The 18,028-nt window shown below is 37.5% G+C and overlaps 1 protein-coding gene across 1 annotated transcript in view; it reads left to right on the top strand.

Annotated features, from left to right (window-relative positions):
* The window catches only part of LOC126412122 (alpha-N-acetylgalactosaminidase-like), a 66,320-nt gene that overhangs the window by 10,332 nt on the left and 37,960 nt on the right, over positions 1-18,028 (top strand). The window contains exons 2-4 of the mRNA XM_050081562.1: positions 2,133-2,292; positions 15,191-15,365; positions 15,874-16,048. Coding sequence (XP_049937519.1) covers positions 2,135-2,292; positions 15,191-15,365; positions 15,874-16,048 — 508 coding nt within the window. The 5' untranslated portion in view covers positions 2,133-2,134. The remainder of the gene's footprint in view (positions 1-2,132; positions 2,293-15,190; positions 15,366-15,873; positions 16,049-18,028) is intronic.

Here is an 18,028-nt window from a genome sequence, read left to right as displayed (position 1 = left end):
TTTTTCCTGTAGTGATGCTAAAATTGTTTTGGTGATGTAGAATCTCATGGCCTGACTGAATTCTCCATTAACCTGATGAAGTTGCAATATTATGTAGTACTGTTTATGTGGTAGATTAATTTCTGCTAATGAACATAGTCATTTGAATTTAATAAAAGTTTTACTAATAAAAGTCTTTCTTTAATATATTTATAACAAAATTAAATTTCTTTTTTTCTAAACACTCTGACCTTGTCATGATCTATGATTATGTTGACCAAACTCTATTTTTATTGCCTACACTAACTGAACTGGATATTTTCCTGTTATTTTATTCTCTTTTATTTTGTCTGGCATGCTTCGTATAAAAGCACCCTAATTATTTCTTCATTAACATATTAAAGTCCTTTACAAATAGTTTGATAAAATGTATAACATTTATTATTTGTGGTTTATTTCTAGTTAACAGCTTGAGCTTCTTGATCTATTGATGTAGTGTAGTATGTTCCACTGTCTAGCAGTGTGTGGGAAAAATTAACATTTAAATCTTTCTGTACAAACTTGGTATTGGAAAAATGGTTCAACATGACTTTAAAATCTATTGATTGGAATAAAGGATAATGGGGCTAAGATACACACACTAGAGTGTTTGCCTGGGATAAAAGATGTTTGTAGTATTACATGTACATAAAAGTGACAGTTGTTATAAAAACAACTTCATATAAATATTTCAACATCAGTGAGAATTGCAATCCCAAAAAGGACATATGTGTCTGAAATGGACCTCATACCACAGATTATACAAATGAGAACATAAATTACTGATATTGTAGAAATGGATATGGTTTGGAGTGAGCTCCCAGAATACTGAAGTCAGAGCCTCTAAATTCTGAATTATGGAACAAAATACGACCTTGGAGACTCTACCAGTTTGTATCTAAATCCATGGAGCTTCAACTATGGTTACTGAAGAATTGTGACAAGGTAGTAAGGTTGCCTTCAATATGCTGGAGTCAAGATTGCATGTTGTATACAATTGTGCCCCAATCTGCCATACTCACTGTTTGTCCCTGTGCCACTCAACAGGGAACACTGACTTTCCATTGTTTGCGAATATTAGGCATGAAACAGTGATGATTTAAGAGATTTCCTGTATAATTAAAAAAATCATCTCTTTGTAGATCCTGTAACATGAAACCACAGGGATCTAACATATGGTATAGGTACAGTAAGTTCTTCATTTTTTTTATATAAAGAATATCTAGGCATTATGAGAGATACTGATACAGATATAAAACAGTTATTTGTCTGTGGAGATGCCATTTACTTTGTACAGTAATTGTTTTTAGGAATTGCCAGTGCATGAAAATTTTTAGTTTAAATATTCACATAATAAAAACGAAAACAAAATTTTAGAATTTTTAAGGATCCAAATTGATGTGACAGTGCTTCTTGCTGTCTGGAAAATACACAGACCAAGCAAATACTTTACTCCTCTTTGTAAGATAATGGAGTGAAATCAGTAATTGTTTGCATTAATGTAAATCCAGTGGATAAATTTAAAATAATATAATGCTTGCCTCATAAAACTGGGATTTCATAATGCATAGAAATCTACTTATACGTGTTCCTGATAAATGTTGAACTAAATACTTAACTGTAGTTGACAGCAAACAAAAGAAAGGAGTACAGATAACATCACCCTGTACAGGCCACAATTTAGGGCATTTGAAAGTGTTTTTGTAGCCAGCTCTTGATAGTGCTGATATCAGTTAGGAAAGTCAGCCCTCTCAAGAACCACTCTTGAAATGACCATTCACCTCAATTAAGAAGCATTAAAACTTTATCAAGAGATTATATCAAGAGAGAAGGTTTGATAATACTACTCTAGCAAAGAAAGCAGATACCAGTTGCTTTCAAGGCCTCAACTGAGGGCAGGTGAAAGGGATTTGAAAACAACTCTTCACATTTCTGTTATGTATTATCTTCTTAAGCGGACACCTTCTCCAAGTACCCATTATCTTTACATTAAATATATTAAATTATTATCAAACAGATAACACAGAGAAGAAACAATTGATAACATTTGGATATCGTTATAAACCCGACACATTACAAATAACAGGTAGTTGATTTGGTCTTACTCTTTCCAGATATGGCAGGAATAGAATTGCTGCTTCTTTCTTTAATTCTGGCTGAAACTTCAGTCGCCTTGGATAATGGCTTGGCATTGACACCTCCAATGGGATGGTTAGCGTGGCAAAGATTTCGCTGTGTTATTGACTGTACAAACTATCCTGATGAATGTATTAGGTAAGTACATGTTGACTAATTATTAACATTAATACCTTTTGATGTGTGCACCTCTCTCCTCTACTGTCTGGAAGTAGACACTGCATTCTTTCACTGATTTTGTTCTTTATATGTCACAGTGGAAGGAGAACACAGATACAAAGGTGTTTAAACTGGTTTTGCACGTTACAGCTACTATCAGCTCATGTTAATGACTGACTACACAGCACAACTTTATTTGTATTTTAAAATTTCTGCAAATCAAAAAGATGTTCAAAAACTTTAAAAGCTGTTGTTTGAAAATAATTTTAATTTTTTGAAAATTTTGTTATTGTTTGAAAATAATTCTTACTTTTTGCAGTTGTATTACTCAGATGCTGTTTCTGGCTATTTACACAATCCCTTTTTTACACTCATTAAATCTTTCTGTACTACAATACCGAACTGCACCTCAATAGTAGATAAGGATGTAATAGGTATGTGTCATCTGACTTTTCTTTTCATTACCAAAAATGTCACACTGACATGTATGTACCATGTCACTGAAATTAAGTTGTGTAATCATATTATCAGTCCACATCCGTAGCCGTCTGGTCAGCGTGACAGACCCTCATACTGGGGACACGGGTTCAATTCCCTGTACTGCAAGAAATTTTTCCTTGGGAGGACTGGACCTGGCTGTACTTAGCATTGTGCCGCCAAATGACAAGCTACCAGATTAAGAGGTAGTGGCATCAAGTTCAAAATGTCGACAACAGCCAGGAGTGCAGTGTGTTGAACTCATTACTATTCCATTTAATCTATACATTGGGAGATTTTAAACAGTGATTTTGATTTAATGATCTTCCATTAAAAATTATTTGAAGGACCTACAGCTTATTGTTAACTGTTTTAAACTGAATAATGCTGACTTTGCCTCAAAATGAAAATAAAAAGATTGCCAACAATATTTATGATAGAGGAGCAGCATTTATTTGTAAGTAAATAAAACAGAACAAACTGATGTGCATTGACAAGTCCAACAAATTTAAAAAAGTATTGTTACTCTTGAATTTTTTAAAATTTTATAAATTAATTTGTCAGTATTTAAAAAGAAAAAGAAAAGAGTTATGCTGAAGAGAGATAAATCACCGCAGACACAGGAGGAGAAGTTACATTGTCCAGAGGAATAAAGAAGAGGTCAGAAAGTCCAGTTTTAAACTATAAACACTGCTAGTAATATATTACAAACGTTAAAAGTTAAGAACAGAAGCTGATGTAAAAAAGAAAAAAACAAATAATAAAAGGTCCATGTTGGCCAGATTCAGAAATAAAAACTGTGACGGCTGAACATGGAGAAAGTAAAGAGAAAACAAATATTTAAAAACAAGGGCAAGAATATAAACTGCAGATGTAAGTAAAAGAAGAGAGATAACAATGTAAAAAGGATATGGAGGAGAAAAAAAGAGAGAGGTAAAGGATTGGTAAAATGAAACTGAGTGATTGGTTGGTGGTTAGTGTTTAACGTCCCGTCGACAACGAGGTCATTAGAGACGGAGCGCAAGCTCGGGTTAGGGAACTATTGGGAAGGAAAGCGGCCATGCCCTTTCAAAGGAATCATCCCGGCATTTGCCTGAAACGATTTAGGGAAATCACGGAAAACCTAAATCAGGATGGCTGGAGACGGGATTAAACCGTCCTCCCGAATGCGAGTCCAGTGTGCTAAAAACTGAGTGAATGGATAACAAAAGAGAGACAAGCAAGAAACAGGAGGGAGGAGGAAGATTAGAAAGTGGCATTAGAAAGAGCAGAGAAAATAAACTGAAAGGAAATAAGCTAACATTTATAAACAAACGGAGAGGCACTTAGTGAAGAATGTAAATGTGAGAAAATGGAAAAGAAGAAAGAGACAAGCATGCATAGATAAATATAAAGTAAGAGCTGCTGGATATTAAGAACATAATATCTGTTGTATAGCCAATTCCCACCTACAGCATGTGGAAGCACTGTTGTTGGTAGTAGATCTGGGTGATTTGTATAGCAGAACAAAAGACTTCCTACATCTGTGCTGTGAAAATCATCACTCAATTCCAAAATCAGTTGCCTCCTATCCCTTCAAAGATGCAGGATCATACAGCAATTGAAACACTATGTTTGCTATTTTTTATGTTCAACCAGGTTAGAAATTAAAATGTAGTGAATACAAAAATAAAACTTAGAATTTCTGGCTATTACTTGTTTTCAGAAGATGAACTATTTGTTACTGCTGGTAGGCACAAGTAAAAATACATATTACCCTAGCTTCCAGCATTAATTGTTACTTTGTAAGGGAGGAGAGCGAATAGGTTGGAAAGGAAGGGCAGGTCACTCACACAGGGTAAATGGGACCCATTTGTTGTGAGGACCACAGGCGACAAAGATGAAGAAGGGGTGGGGATTGGAGAAGGGGTTTTGTCAGAGAGAGAGTGTGTGTAGGAGCTCAAAGATGCAGACAGGGAAGGGAATATGAACAACAATATCGGAGAGGAATTCTGCCTAACGCAAGACACTATTTGTACTTTTGTTTTCACCCAGACATGTTTGAGCACTTTTTGTGGTATCTTCAGTGGGTTTATTTGTTAATTTTATTGCTGCAAGAATGTTGTTACATGTTAACCGATAAAGAAACTTTTGGTACAAAATTATTTATTTTGTGAAATGAGCAATTATTGTGAAATATTTTACATTAGTTTGCATACAGTACAGAGTTGAGACATGTATCACTGAGACAGTCATTCCACATTGTTCATTTATGATGTGTCTAAACATTCTAGTTTTGTAGTAAATTTGGAAATAAAATGGATGCATACATTTGTTTATGTGCCTCACATGTTGGTAACTTTAGATGTATTACACAACTTATAGCTTGTCATTTGTAGACAGCATTACATTTTTATTGTGCATTTCTTCCTGAGAATCACTCTCTATTGGGATACCTAGAACTGAAACATTGACAAGATCATTGTGTACAACAACGCAAACTTCAGTTGTTTACCTTTCAATTTTGCCTTAGTGAATGCTTGAAGGCGCAAGAGTTAACTCAGTACAAAGTTGAAGTTCCATGAAGGAGGTACGTGAGGCTAAGTATTGAGCAGAAACGTGATAGCAAATTCTAAGTCTGGACCTGAGGCTCAGTGGACATCAAGTCCTTCTGAACTTACTGTCTCGTGCATTTCTGAATCCATGCAGTTGAATTTCAGTGGCCTTATATATGCATTCACAATGCTCCCTGCCACAAGTGGAACCAGCATCCCAGCCATGCTTGAGCCAGCTGTTTGTAATGGTGACTCCAGTGAGCTTTGCAGCTTTTGTAGAACAAATGGATCCCCTGTGCAGAGACATTTCACAGCTGCATCCCTTAGTATTGGGCTATGCTGACAGACATTACTGGCAGCTCCCACATTGTGTATCGTCAGTCCCTTAACATTGTGCATGTTCTGGATTTGAGATACTTCTGGTTTGTGCCTGCTCTGTTAACGATGCAGTATTGTTACCAGCTACAGACCAGAGCACTGGTTGTGTCCACCTCATTCCAGTCTGCTATAAGGTACTAGTTGACTCAACTGCTCTTGCTGCTGCCTTTTCTCTCAGGCACTGCATTACCTGTCAGTACTAAATATTTTGACTCCTGAAGGTGTACTGGCCAACAATTCCATCTCACAAATTTATAGTTTCTCATGTCAATTTTCCCTTTGAATACATATGTAAACTAGTCAAGTAGTTCAAACAATGGGATGTCCAGATTGTAATATCAAGAACATTATGAAAAGGATAGATTGCTACTAACAATAAAGATGACACACTGAGCTGCAGACAGGCACAACAAAAAGACTGTTGAACATTGTGCTTTCACCCTCAGCCTTCTTCAGAAAAGAAAACACACTCTCATTCACACAAGGAGACACACCTTGTGCACACATTACTGCTGTCTCCGGCCACTCCAGCCAGAATACAACTCTCACATTGAATGAAAATCTCCGGCCACTCCAGCCAGAATACAACTCTCACATTGAATGAAAGCACCTATCTGGAAGTAGTGATCATGTGTGCCTGAGGTTTGCCTACCTGAGTGAATGCATGTGTGTTTTCTGTTCTGAAAAAGGCTTTGGCCAAAAGCTCAATGGGCAACAGTCTTTTGCTGTGCCTGTCTGTAACTAAATGTGTCATCATTACAGTGAGAAGCAATCTATCCTTTTCATAACCAAGCAGCTCATTTTTCTTTGCTGTGTGTTTAGTTATCATCATCATCATCTTTGTTTCCCCTCTATCCAACATCTGGTCAGGTTGTGGCATCAATGGCACTTTGCCACTTTACTCAGTCTTTCCACCATTCTTCTTCCACAATTTGGTTCCATAGCAGGTTTCTCCTCCTTAAACTCATCTCTATTGTATCAATCCATCTTGTTGTCAGTATTATTCTTGGCCTCTTGCCCTCAATCTTGAACTCCATTATTCTTCTTGGTATTCTTCCATCTCCCATCCTCTTCACATGCCCAAACCATTTTAATCTATTCTTTTCTATTTTCTCAGTCAACTTCTCCACTCAGACTTCCTTGCTAACATCTTCATTTTTCGCTCTGTCTTTCCTTGTCTTTCCTAGTGTACTTCTCAGAAACTTCATTTCAGTGGATTGTATCCTACTCTTCTCTCTTCCAGTCATAGTCCAAGTCTCTGAGCCGTAGGTTAGTAAGGATGTGAGGTAACTCTTGTCTAGCACCAGCTTGCACCTCATTGGCACTTCCCTTCCCCACACCAAGCCCCTCATGCACTGGTAAAATGTACTACTTTGTTATATTCTTTTGCTAATTTCTGTCTCCAAACAAGCATTCCCCATTAATACATTTCCCAAATATTTAAAGTTGTCCACTATTTCAATATCCCGTCCCTTAATATGAATTGGTCCCTTGCCCTCTCTATCCCCTCTGGTTACCACCATGGTCTTGTTTTTCTCCACACTAAATTTCATTCCATATTTCTCATACTTGTCATTTAGGATGTCTGTTTGTTTTTGTACCTCCTTATTGCTTGTTCTCCACACCACAATATCATCAGCAAATAGTAACAGCTTCATCTCCCTTCCTCTATGGGCTTCCTTCGTCTCTTTGGCTATTTCATCCATCACCATTATAAATAGTAGTGGTGATATCACACTTCTTTACCTTAGTCCAATAACATTCTTAAACCATTCAGTTCTTCCAACTGGTGTGTGCACACAACTAGAGCTTTTTCCATACATTGCCTGGATGACTTCAAGTGTTTGCTTTCCAACCCCCTTTCTCTTCAAGGTTGCCCATACCTTTTCCCTGGGAACACTGTCACATGCTTTCACTAGGTCAAGAAATGTCATCACCAGATTTTTCCCATGCTCCCAATGTCTATCCATCAACTGTCTCATACTAAAGATTGGGTCCACTGTTGATCTACCATGACAAAAGCCAATTGCTCCTCTTCTAACTACCCTTCCACTTTTTCTCTCCCTCATCTTTCCAGTATCCTCTCCATTATTTTTGCTACTTGGGATATGAGTGTGATCCCTTGACAGTTGTCACATACTTTCCTGTCACCCTTCTGTGCATTTAGTAGTAACTGTAATTGTGTTGATTTGAAGATGAAAATATCAGCTTATTTTAGACACATTTACTTAGGATGTCATATGAAATTATCTTCAATGGTAATTAAATTACTAAAGAAATAATCAACATAAATGACCAAAAATAATACTGTGTTGAACAGGTAACTACACTGAAGCAACAAAGAAACTGGTATAGGCATGTGTATGTGTGGATGGATATGTGTGTGTGTGCGCGCGAGTGTATACCCGTCCTTTATTCCCCCTAAGGTAAGTCTTTCCGCTCCCGGGATTGGAATGACTCCTTACCCTCTCCCTTAAAACCCACATCCTTTCGTCTTTCCCTCTCCTTCCCTCTTTCCTGATGAGGCAACAGTTTGTTGCGAAAGCTTGAATTTTGTGTGCATGTTTGTGTTTATTTGTGTGTCTGTCGACCTGCCAGCACTTTCATTTGGTAAGTCACATCATCTTTGTTTTTAGATATATTTTTCCTACGTGGAATGTTTCCCTCTATTATAATCAAATACAGAGATATGTAGACAGGCAGAATATGGTGTTGTGGTCAGCAATGCCTATATAAGACAACAAGTGTCTGGTACAGTTGTTGGATCAGTTACTGAGTTACTGCTACTACAATGGCAGGTTATCAAGATTTAAATGAGTTTGAACATGATCTTATAGTCAGCACATGAGGAATGGGACACAGCATCTCCAAGGTAGCGATTAAATGGGGATTTTCCTGTATGACCACTTTACAAGTGTAGTGTGAATATCAGGAATCCAGTAAAACATCAAATCTCTTATATTGGTGCAGCTGGAAAAAGGTCCTGCAAGAATGGAACCAATGACAACTGAAGAAAATCATTCATCATGACAGGAGTGCAGCCCTTCCACAAATTGCTGCAGATTTCAGTGCTGGGTCATCAACATGTGTCAGTATGCTAACCATTCCATGAAGCATCATCAATATGGGCTTTTAGAGCCGAAGGCCCACTCGTGTATGCTTGATGACTGCATGGCACATAGCTTTACACCTCGCCTGAGCCTGCCAACACTGACATTGTGCTGTTGATGACTGGAAACATGGTGCTTGGTTGGGCAAGTCTCATTTCAAATTGTATCAAACAGATGGATGTGTACAGCTATGGAGACAACCTCATGAATCCATGGACCCTGCATTTCAGCAGGGGACTGCTCAAATTGGTGGATGCTCTGTAATGGTGTGGGGCATGTGGAGCAGAAGTGATATGGGACCCGTGATACATCTATATATGACTGACAGGTGACAGTACGTAAGCATCCTGTTTGATCACATGCACCCATGCATGTCCATTGTGCATTCCGACAGACTTGGGCAATTACAACAGGGCAATGCAACACCCCACATGTCCAGAATTGCTACAGACTGACTGCAGAGACACTCTTGCTTGCCTTGAAACGTGCCTTGAAACATGCTTTTCAGAAGAGATCTCCACCCCTCATACTCTGACGGGTTTATGGACAGCTCTGCAGGATTCATGGCATCATTTCCCTCCAACACTACTTCAGACATTAGTCAAGTCCATGTCACATCATGTAGCACTTCTGTGTTTTTGCGGGAGCCCTACAAGATATTAGGCAGGTGTACCAGTTTCTTTGGCTCTTCAGTGTATATGTCTTGCACAATTTTTTTCACAGATCCTTTAATTCTTGTCTTTACTTCCTACTACACTTTTTAACTAGCATTTGTTTTTAATATCATACTGGTAGTGCAATTTGACAAATAAACACTCTGAACAAATGGTCACAGTACATCTTGAAGTAATGGTTACACACAGATGAAATGTGACTGACTATCTTGGATAGCAAGTTCAGAACTGTGTATAGCTTCCTCTAGCTGCATTGCAGTCCTGCAGTTGTGCAAAAAGTCTATCATGTAGTTGTCAGATGACCTCTTAGGTCACTCTATTCCCACATCTTACCACAATTGGTTACTGGATGTTGCTAGTATCACAAACAGGTTCAAAGGTCTTCTTGTCATCTCCCGCATCCCATGTATCCATAATGGGGGCACTGAATTGTTGACTGAAATGCCTGCAGGGTATTTGACATTTATCTTGGTAAGTGCACTGGATAACAAGAGAACTGTGTACAGTACACTGTCTTCAGTCTTCTGGAAGAGCAATATGACTTGTTTTAGACAAAAAAAATGAACGTATTTTTGAAAGTCACCTTTTAGATCAATGAACTTTGTCTAATGTTTTATCTCAATGAATACATTCCATCAGTGGGGTGTGATTCTACCCTGCCTTATCAAACTACCTCCCCTTTTTTCCTTCTGAGAAGGTCTCTTACAGCCATCACTATTATGTTGATAATTATACAAAGCATACTGCTGGTGAAGGTACAAGTTGAATAAAATATGTTTGAGCTCCTATACACCTTGAAGTTCTCCTTCAATAATAACTAGTTTTTGGGTTTACAGCTCAGCTGTCTTTTTCTCTACATTATTTACAGATTGTCATGTTCATTTCTGTGAGACTGTTATATTTGTGGTGCCGATGAGGTCAACACCAGCATCGATATGGGTTCGTCTGTGGACTCTGAGCATCATCTTTGGATTCTGAGCATTGTCTTTGGGTGGTTCTGCTATGTCAGTTCTTTGTGAGCCTTGCATGTATTTAGGTGAATAAATGTACTATTGCAAAATGGGTGTTGTTTGGTATAACCAACCCAAACTTCCCCCTCATATTCATTGATGGCAGCAGAGAATAATTGCTTGGGCAATATAACATGTTCAATTCATAGCCTAGCTTAAGTCCACACTGCAATCTGAGGAAGACAATTAGGGGAAATTGTCAGAACATTTTGCAAATATATTGACAACTTGGCTGCAAACCCAAAAACTCGTAACCACTAAACTGCACAGAGAAATCCTGGAAAACCACAATAATAAAATTATTGACGTTGACAGAGGACTCTTCCACTATAGCCACTCTAATACAGAGCATTGGTGGACCCATACTGATTTATGGATTTATATTTATTTAGCATCCATGACACCACATAATTGATACAAAATGTGTCTGATTTCACCCAGAATATATAATCAACAGTAGTCACAGGACTTCACTTACCAATCTGCTGCAAATGAACAATGATACTGAAAATAGCAATCAGTAATGCGTACAAATTTAGTAAATATTAGATACATGTAGAAAGAATTGGAATATACATGACTGATGAAACATATGTAGTGTGCATAGGAAGTGCATGAGATGGGTTTGATAACAATGATTACCAAAGTACAAAGGGTAACTAAAACAAATAGAAATATATGTATATGCAATAATATATCTAAAAACGAAGATGATGTAACTTAACAAACGAAAGCGTTGGTATGTTGATAGACACACAAACAAACACAAACACACACACACAATTGAAGCTTTTGCAACCCATGGTTGCTTCATCAGGAAAGAGGGAAGGAGAGGGAAAGACGAAAGGATGTCTTTCCCTCTCCTTCCCTCTTTCTTGATGAAGCAACTGTGGGTTGCAAAAGCTTGAATTTTGTGTGTGTGTTTGTGTTTGTTTGTGTGTCTATCAACATACCAACACTTTTGTTTGGTTAAGTTACATCATCTTCGTTTTTAGATATATTTTTCCCACATGGAATGTTTCCCTCTATTATATTCATGTATATGCAATAAATTAGATACAAAAGCAGTAGTGTCATTTCTCAAGGAAGAACTTGAAACTTTTGGCACAGGACAGGGGCATGTAGAGGAACTATGGATCAAGTTTAAAAGAATACACTGGATAGATACATACCCAGTAGGACAGTTCATAATGGGATGATAGATAAAGAGATGCTGAATGAAATGTGTTTGGCTGTCAAGAGAGCAATGCACAAAGCCATCATTGAGTGCCATAGCAGAATATTGTCAAATTATCTTTCACAATACCCAAAGAAAGTCTGGTTGCATGTAAAGGCTGTGCCACCAAAGTTAGCATCCAGCTATTCACTGATGAGACAGGAACTGAGACTGAGGGCTACAAAGCAAATGCAGGAATGCTTAACTCCATTTTCAAATGTTCCTTTACAAACAAAAATCCAGGTGAATTGCGCCAATTTAATCCTCATATGACTGAGAAGATGAGTGAAATAAGTGTTAATGCTAGTGTTATTGAGAAACAGCTGAAGTCCGTAAAATTTAACAAACCTCCAGAGCCAGATAGTATCTCCATCAGATTCTATGCCAAATTTGTGGTTGAGTTAGCCCCTCTTTTAACTACAGTCCATCACAGATCTCACAATCATAAAACTCTACCAGTACCTGGAAGAAAGCACATATCACACCCACTAACAAGAAGGGCAGTAGGAGTGATCCATAAACTACCATCCAAAATCCTTTGCATCAATTTGTTGCAGAATCTTAGAACACATTCTGAAGTCAAACATAATGAGGTACCTCTGACATAATGACCACCTCCACACCAACAAGCCTTAATTCTGAGAACTTCCACACCAACCAGCCTGAATTCTGAGAACATTGATCATGTGAAATCCACTTCACACTTTTCTCAAATGGCATACTGAAAGCTTTGGTTCAGAGTGTTTTTTTTTTTTTTTTTTTTTTTTTTTTTTTTTTTTTTTTTTTTTTTTTTTTTGGGGGGGGGGGGGGGCATGGTGCGGCAAGTAATCTTGCAAGGAAAGTCATCGACAGATGTAGAAGTAACTTTGAGTGTGCCCCACGCAAGTGTGGTGGGACCCTTACTGCTCATGCTGTATATTAATGATCTTGTGGACAATATTGATAATAACTGACTTTTTGCAGATGATGCAGTTATCTACAATGAAGTATTGTCTGAAAGAAGGTGCATAAATATTCAGACTTCAAAGTTATAGAAAGATTATCAACTTACTTGAAATGTTCAGAAATATAATATTGTGCACTTCACAAAAAAAAAAAAAAAAAAAAAAAAAAAAAAAAAAAAAAAAAAAAAAAAAAAAAACATAGAATTCCTTGACCACAATATCAGTGAGAAAGTTGGAATCAGTTAACTCATACAAACAAATCTGAGTGTGACACTTTGTAAGGATATGAAATAGAATGTGCAAATAGGCTCAGTTGTGGGTAAGGGGTTGTAGACATCAGTTTATCAATAGAATACTGGGGAAATGCAATCAGTCTACGAATGAGATTTCTTAAAGAAGGAGAAACCTTATGCAACCCATCCTAGAATATTGCTCAAGTGTGCGGGACCTGTATCAGACAGGATTAACATGAGATACTGAATGTATACAGAGAAGAGCACGATGAATGTCACATTTTTGTCTGATCTGTGGGAGAGTGTCACAAAGATGATGAAGAAACTGAACCAGCAGACTGTTGAAAATGGGTGTAAATTATCCTGAGAAAGCCTGCTTACAAAGTTTCAAGAGCCTACTTTATATGATGACTCTAGGAATATACTACAACCCTCTATGTATTGCCCATGTAGGGATCGTGAGGACAAGACTTGAATAATTACAGCATGGACAGAGGCATTTAACGAATCATTGTTCCTGCACTCCAAACGTGAATGGAATGGGAAGAACCCCTATGAACTGGTACTATGGAATGTATCCTCTTCCATGCACTTCATGGTGGTTTTAAGAGTATAGATTTAGATGTAGAAAGTGAGTGTGTGACAGTCTATAGGCCACTACACATTATCATCGTACATCACATTACAGTATGATTATTACAATCACACACCCTGTTGCTGGAAATACTCATCCACATCTTAGGCCCAGAGCATCTTCTGTCAATAAAGGCTCTGGTTATGCTCTGAGATGAGGAATGTCCTACCCACACTACACCAAAAGTAGCATTCCACCACCCCCCACCCTTGAGAATATCCTTTTCCATCCCTATTCCAGTTCTGGTCCCAATTCTGTGCCCGATAGGTAATTTCCATGTGCTCAACACAGGTGTAAGACTACCCCTTACACCCATCCACCACTCCTACCACAATTCAGGCGCAACATTTCCTACCCAATAAAATGCAGGTTCATGTGTGAAAACAGCTATGTTATTTATTAGCTATGGTGCAATTACTGCACAGCATTCTATGTGTGCATGACAAATAACCAACTGTCTACTTGCATGAATGGCCACCACCAAACTGTGGCAGACTGTAAACTTGATCATCCAGCTACTGAACATGCTGCATACAACACAAATGACATCAACAGCTGTGTCATTTAGGTACTCCCTTCCTGCATTATTTTGTGTGAACTATGCAGACAGAAACTGTCTCTCCAGCATATCCCGTGTTCTAGCAATCCCCCTGATCCAGCTTCCAAGCTTCCACTAACCTGTTTCCCACTGCCTCACCTATCATTTTCCCTTTTCTTCTGTCCACACCACTCCTTCCCATCCACATTGTGTACTGCCTTGTCACACTACTTCACTCCCCTCTCCTCCCATGCAGGCAGTCTCTCTCTCTCTCTCTCTCTCTCTCTCTCTCTCTCTCTCTCTCTCTCTCTCTCTCTCTCTCCCTCCCCCCCTTTCACTCTCCATCTTTCTCTCCTTCCCCCTCACTCTCCCTCTCTCTGTATCTCTTATATACCTTACCCTCTGAACTGCTTTCATCTTGTTGTGCAGTCTCTGAGTTGTCTGTCAAAAGATCTGCCCCGCTCAATTTTGTTACCCATTCCTTGCCTCGTTCATCCTTCCCTATCCCCTCCTCACCTCCATTATCCCAGGCAACTGCTTTTAATAATCAGTAATTAATAATTAGTCCTGCCTCAGCTTCAAAAGAGTGTTCATCTGAATGTCTGTGTGGTTGTTTCTGTGAATAGATGGGCTTTTGCTAGAAGAAGAGCAAGAGTTTGAAACTGTTTGTTGTTATGTGTTTCTATGTTGAAAACTTTAGTCTGATATAGGTGAGTGGTTGCCTTTTTCTTATTTTAGGTTTTGTTCCAACCAGGAATTTGCATTGTTGTTGAACTGTTAAATAAATGTGTTAGTAGATAAAAAGTAAAGGATTTTACTCTGCTTGAGGATTCCAGAGCTGTGTGACAAATAGCCTAAATTTTTCATACTAATCAACTATGAATAGACAACGATCTGTATAGTATAATCATAATTCGTGGAGTGTATCTATTGTGTATTAATTTCTTGAAGTTATTGCCATTTACCTAGTTATTTATTCAAAAAGACCCACTGCAAGTGAAATCTTCAAAGGCAATTAAAGGATTTGACATTTTATATGTTTATCTGTTCTTTCTTATATACAAATAAGCTGAAAGGGGAATGCTCTTTTTATGTGGAAATAAGTAGACTGGGTAAAATCATGTTTCAGTGAGCAGTTGTTCAAGAGAACAGCAGACCTGATGGTTTCTGAAGGATATGCTGATGTTGGTTATGAGTATGTCATTATTGATGACTGTTGGCTGGCATCATCACGAGATGCATATGGTCGCCTCCAGCCTGATCCAGATCGTTTTCCAAGTGGTATTAAAGCATTGGCTGATTATGTGAGTTGAATATCTTAATATCAAGTTACATATTCCCTTAGAGAGTAATTTTATGTCTCTATAAACAGAAATGACAAAAGGCAACAACTTGCCTGTAGCAGAGTCCATGCATGGTTCATAGCAACAAATAACAGCACAGGGATACCTTTGAAGCTATCACTCTTTTTCTACTGAAATTACACACCAAATGCATCCTCACACAGTGGCACAGATTTATAACCAGTCAGTGTTGTTCTAGCTATGGGTAGACCCATTTGGATGCCTGTGGGAGTATGATTGTGGTAGAAAAAGAGTGATAGCTTGAAATCTATTAACACATTTGTCCTGTTACATGTTTCTTTGTGCCACACATAGAATTAATTAAGGCTACAGCCTTTCCCCACTTTTGTTTATTGTTTGCTCTGGAATGTCTATTATTGTACCATTTTGTTTTCCATATCCATTTTCATTTGCTTAAAGACTAAACAATCAACTGTGTATTAAATATCAATCATATGTGTTTTTAAAGGTCCACTCAAAGGGTCTAAAATTTGGAATATATGAAGACTATGGGACAAATACCTGTGCTGGATATCCTGGTATTCTGGGGCACCTGGAAACAGATGCTCAGACATTTGCTGACTGGGAAGTAGACTATGTGAAACTAGATGGTTGTTACGCGGACACAAAAGATATGAATGAAGGTATAAGAACTTTATGCACTCCCTTCATTTTTAAGCTGTTAAAAATAGCTTCATATTTTTTGTGTACAATGTTATTGTCATTATTTTATAATTTGTGAAATTTTGTACGTAGAACATGAGAAACAAGAACTATAAACAATGTTGTTCAAATATATAACTTTCTTAACAGTAAATCTGAAGTAACAAGAACTATCTTGACATCATCATGACATGAATCATAATATTTTATGTTAATTAATTGTTTGTATGGAGCTGAAGAACAAACAGATAATATAATACATTTTTGTTAGTAGCAGCAAGTGGTACTAAAGTCTCTAACAAAAATAAACCAAAACACTCATACAACGTGGATTGACATGAATGTATTTTTGACAAAACTATCCATGACACACTAAGCCCTTGCTGCAGTATCTGCCTCTGTAATCTGAAGAGTATCCCCATTACACTCTTATGTCCTCTAAATGAAACCATGACAAAATATGTAATTCTTTTTTGTATATTACGCATCACATCTATTAATCATGCCAGTAAAGACTCCGGACTGATCAGCAGTATGCGAGGAATGAACAAACAAATGTTTTATTCACCATTTCTTTTGTAGGTATATTAAATTTCATTATGATTTTTCCAATGAATCTCAGCCTGGCATATATTTTTCCTACAATTAGTTGTAGGTGGTAATTCCACATTAGATTGTTTTAGAAAAATACTCCTAGCATGCTCAGTGATTGCTGCTAACACCTGAAACAGACACAAAGAAGTAATAATAATAATAAAAAATAAATAAATGGTTTATTCGGCTGTAATAACTTAACAGTCATGGACATAGTCAGTTTACAAACACAAGAACGTTAAAATTATACACAGTAACATTAGAAATCTTTGATGGACTACAAACATTAATCAATTAACAGTTGCTTTAATTTTGTCTGAAATATGTTTCCTTTTAACAATTTTATATTATTTGGCAATTATTTGGCAGAAAATGGACTATGATCTGTTGCTCTTTTATTACTAAATTTTATGGGTGCTCCATATTTTCTTTTACAAACAGTATAGTTCTCAGAACATACAATGAGTACACTGTTAGTATGTTATACATAATGAAATATTCTCTACAGGACTGCCACTTTCTAATATTACAATACCATATTGCAGGTAGAAGTGTATAATTCCAAAATTGATTTGTCTTAAAACAGGTTGCGCTATTATGCAAGAAAGCCACTTTAGCAGGTAGGTGTAACAGGAGATTTTTTTTTTACATGTGTAGCTGATGTGCTCCTTCCATGTATGATGTTCATCTACTATAATACCCAGGAATTTAGATTTATCAATTGTTTCAACTGGTAGGTCTGGTTATCTATCCACTTGTCTTGATCTATAATTTACCAGAAACTCCATCAGAATTGTCTTGCCTTATTTAGTGCCAATTTGTTTTCAGTGGGATATTCTGTGATGAGGCTATGTTCTCTGCATTATTTTGCACTGCTAACTGTTTTGTAATTCGGGAGGACGACGGTTCAATCCCGTCTCCGGCCATCCTGATTTAGGTTTTCCGTGATTTCCCTAAATCGTTTCAGGCGAATGCCAAGATGGTTCCTTTGAAAGGGCACGGCCGATTTCCTTCCCAATCCTTCCCTAACCCGAGCTTGTGCTCCGTCTCTAATGACCTCGTTGTCGACGGGACGTTAAACACTAACCACCACCACCACCACCAACTGTTTTGTAGAGCCTCAACTTATGAAGGAGGTATCATCAGCATAATTTACTAGGTTTGAATTTTGTGGAATTATTGTATCATTGATGTACACAATAAACAAAAAAGCCCAACAATGCTTCCCTGAGCGACTCCACAGTTAAGAATTTTATAAGATGATTTTACTGTTTGTTATGTCTCCCAGTTGTATAATACAGCTTTACACATTGTTTGCTGTCAGCAAGGTGGGATCTTAACAGATCTAATGCTACTTCTCTGACTCC

Source organism: Schistocerca serialis, chromosome 7, assembly GCF_023864345.2.
Source record: "Schistocerca serialis cubense isolate TAMUIC-IGC-003099 chromosome 7, iqSchSeri2.2, whole genome shotgun sequence".
Classification (NCBI taxonomy): domain Eukaryota; kingdom Metazoa; phylum Arthropoda; class Insecta; order Orthoptera; family Acrididae; genus Schistocerca; species Schistocerca serialis.
Note: the sequence above shows the minus strand (reverse complement) of the source record. Positions and strands in the feature narration are given on the sequence as shown.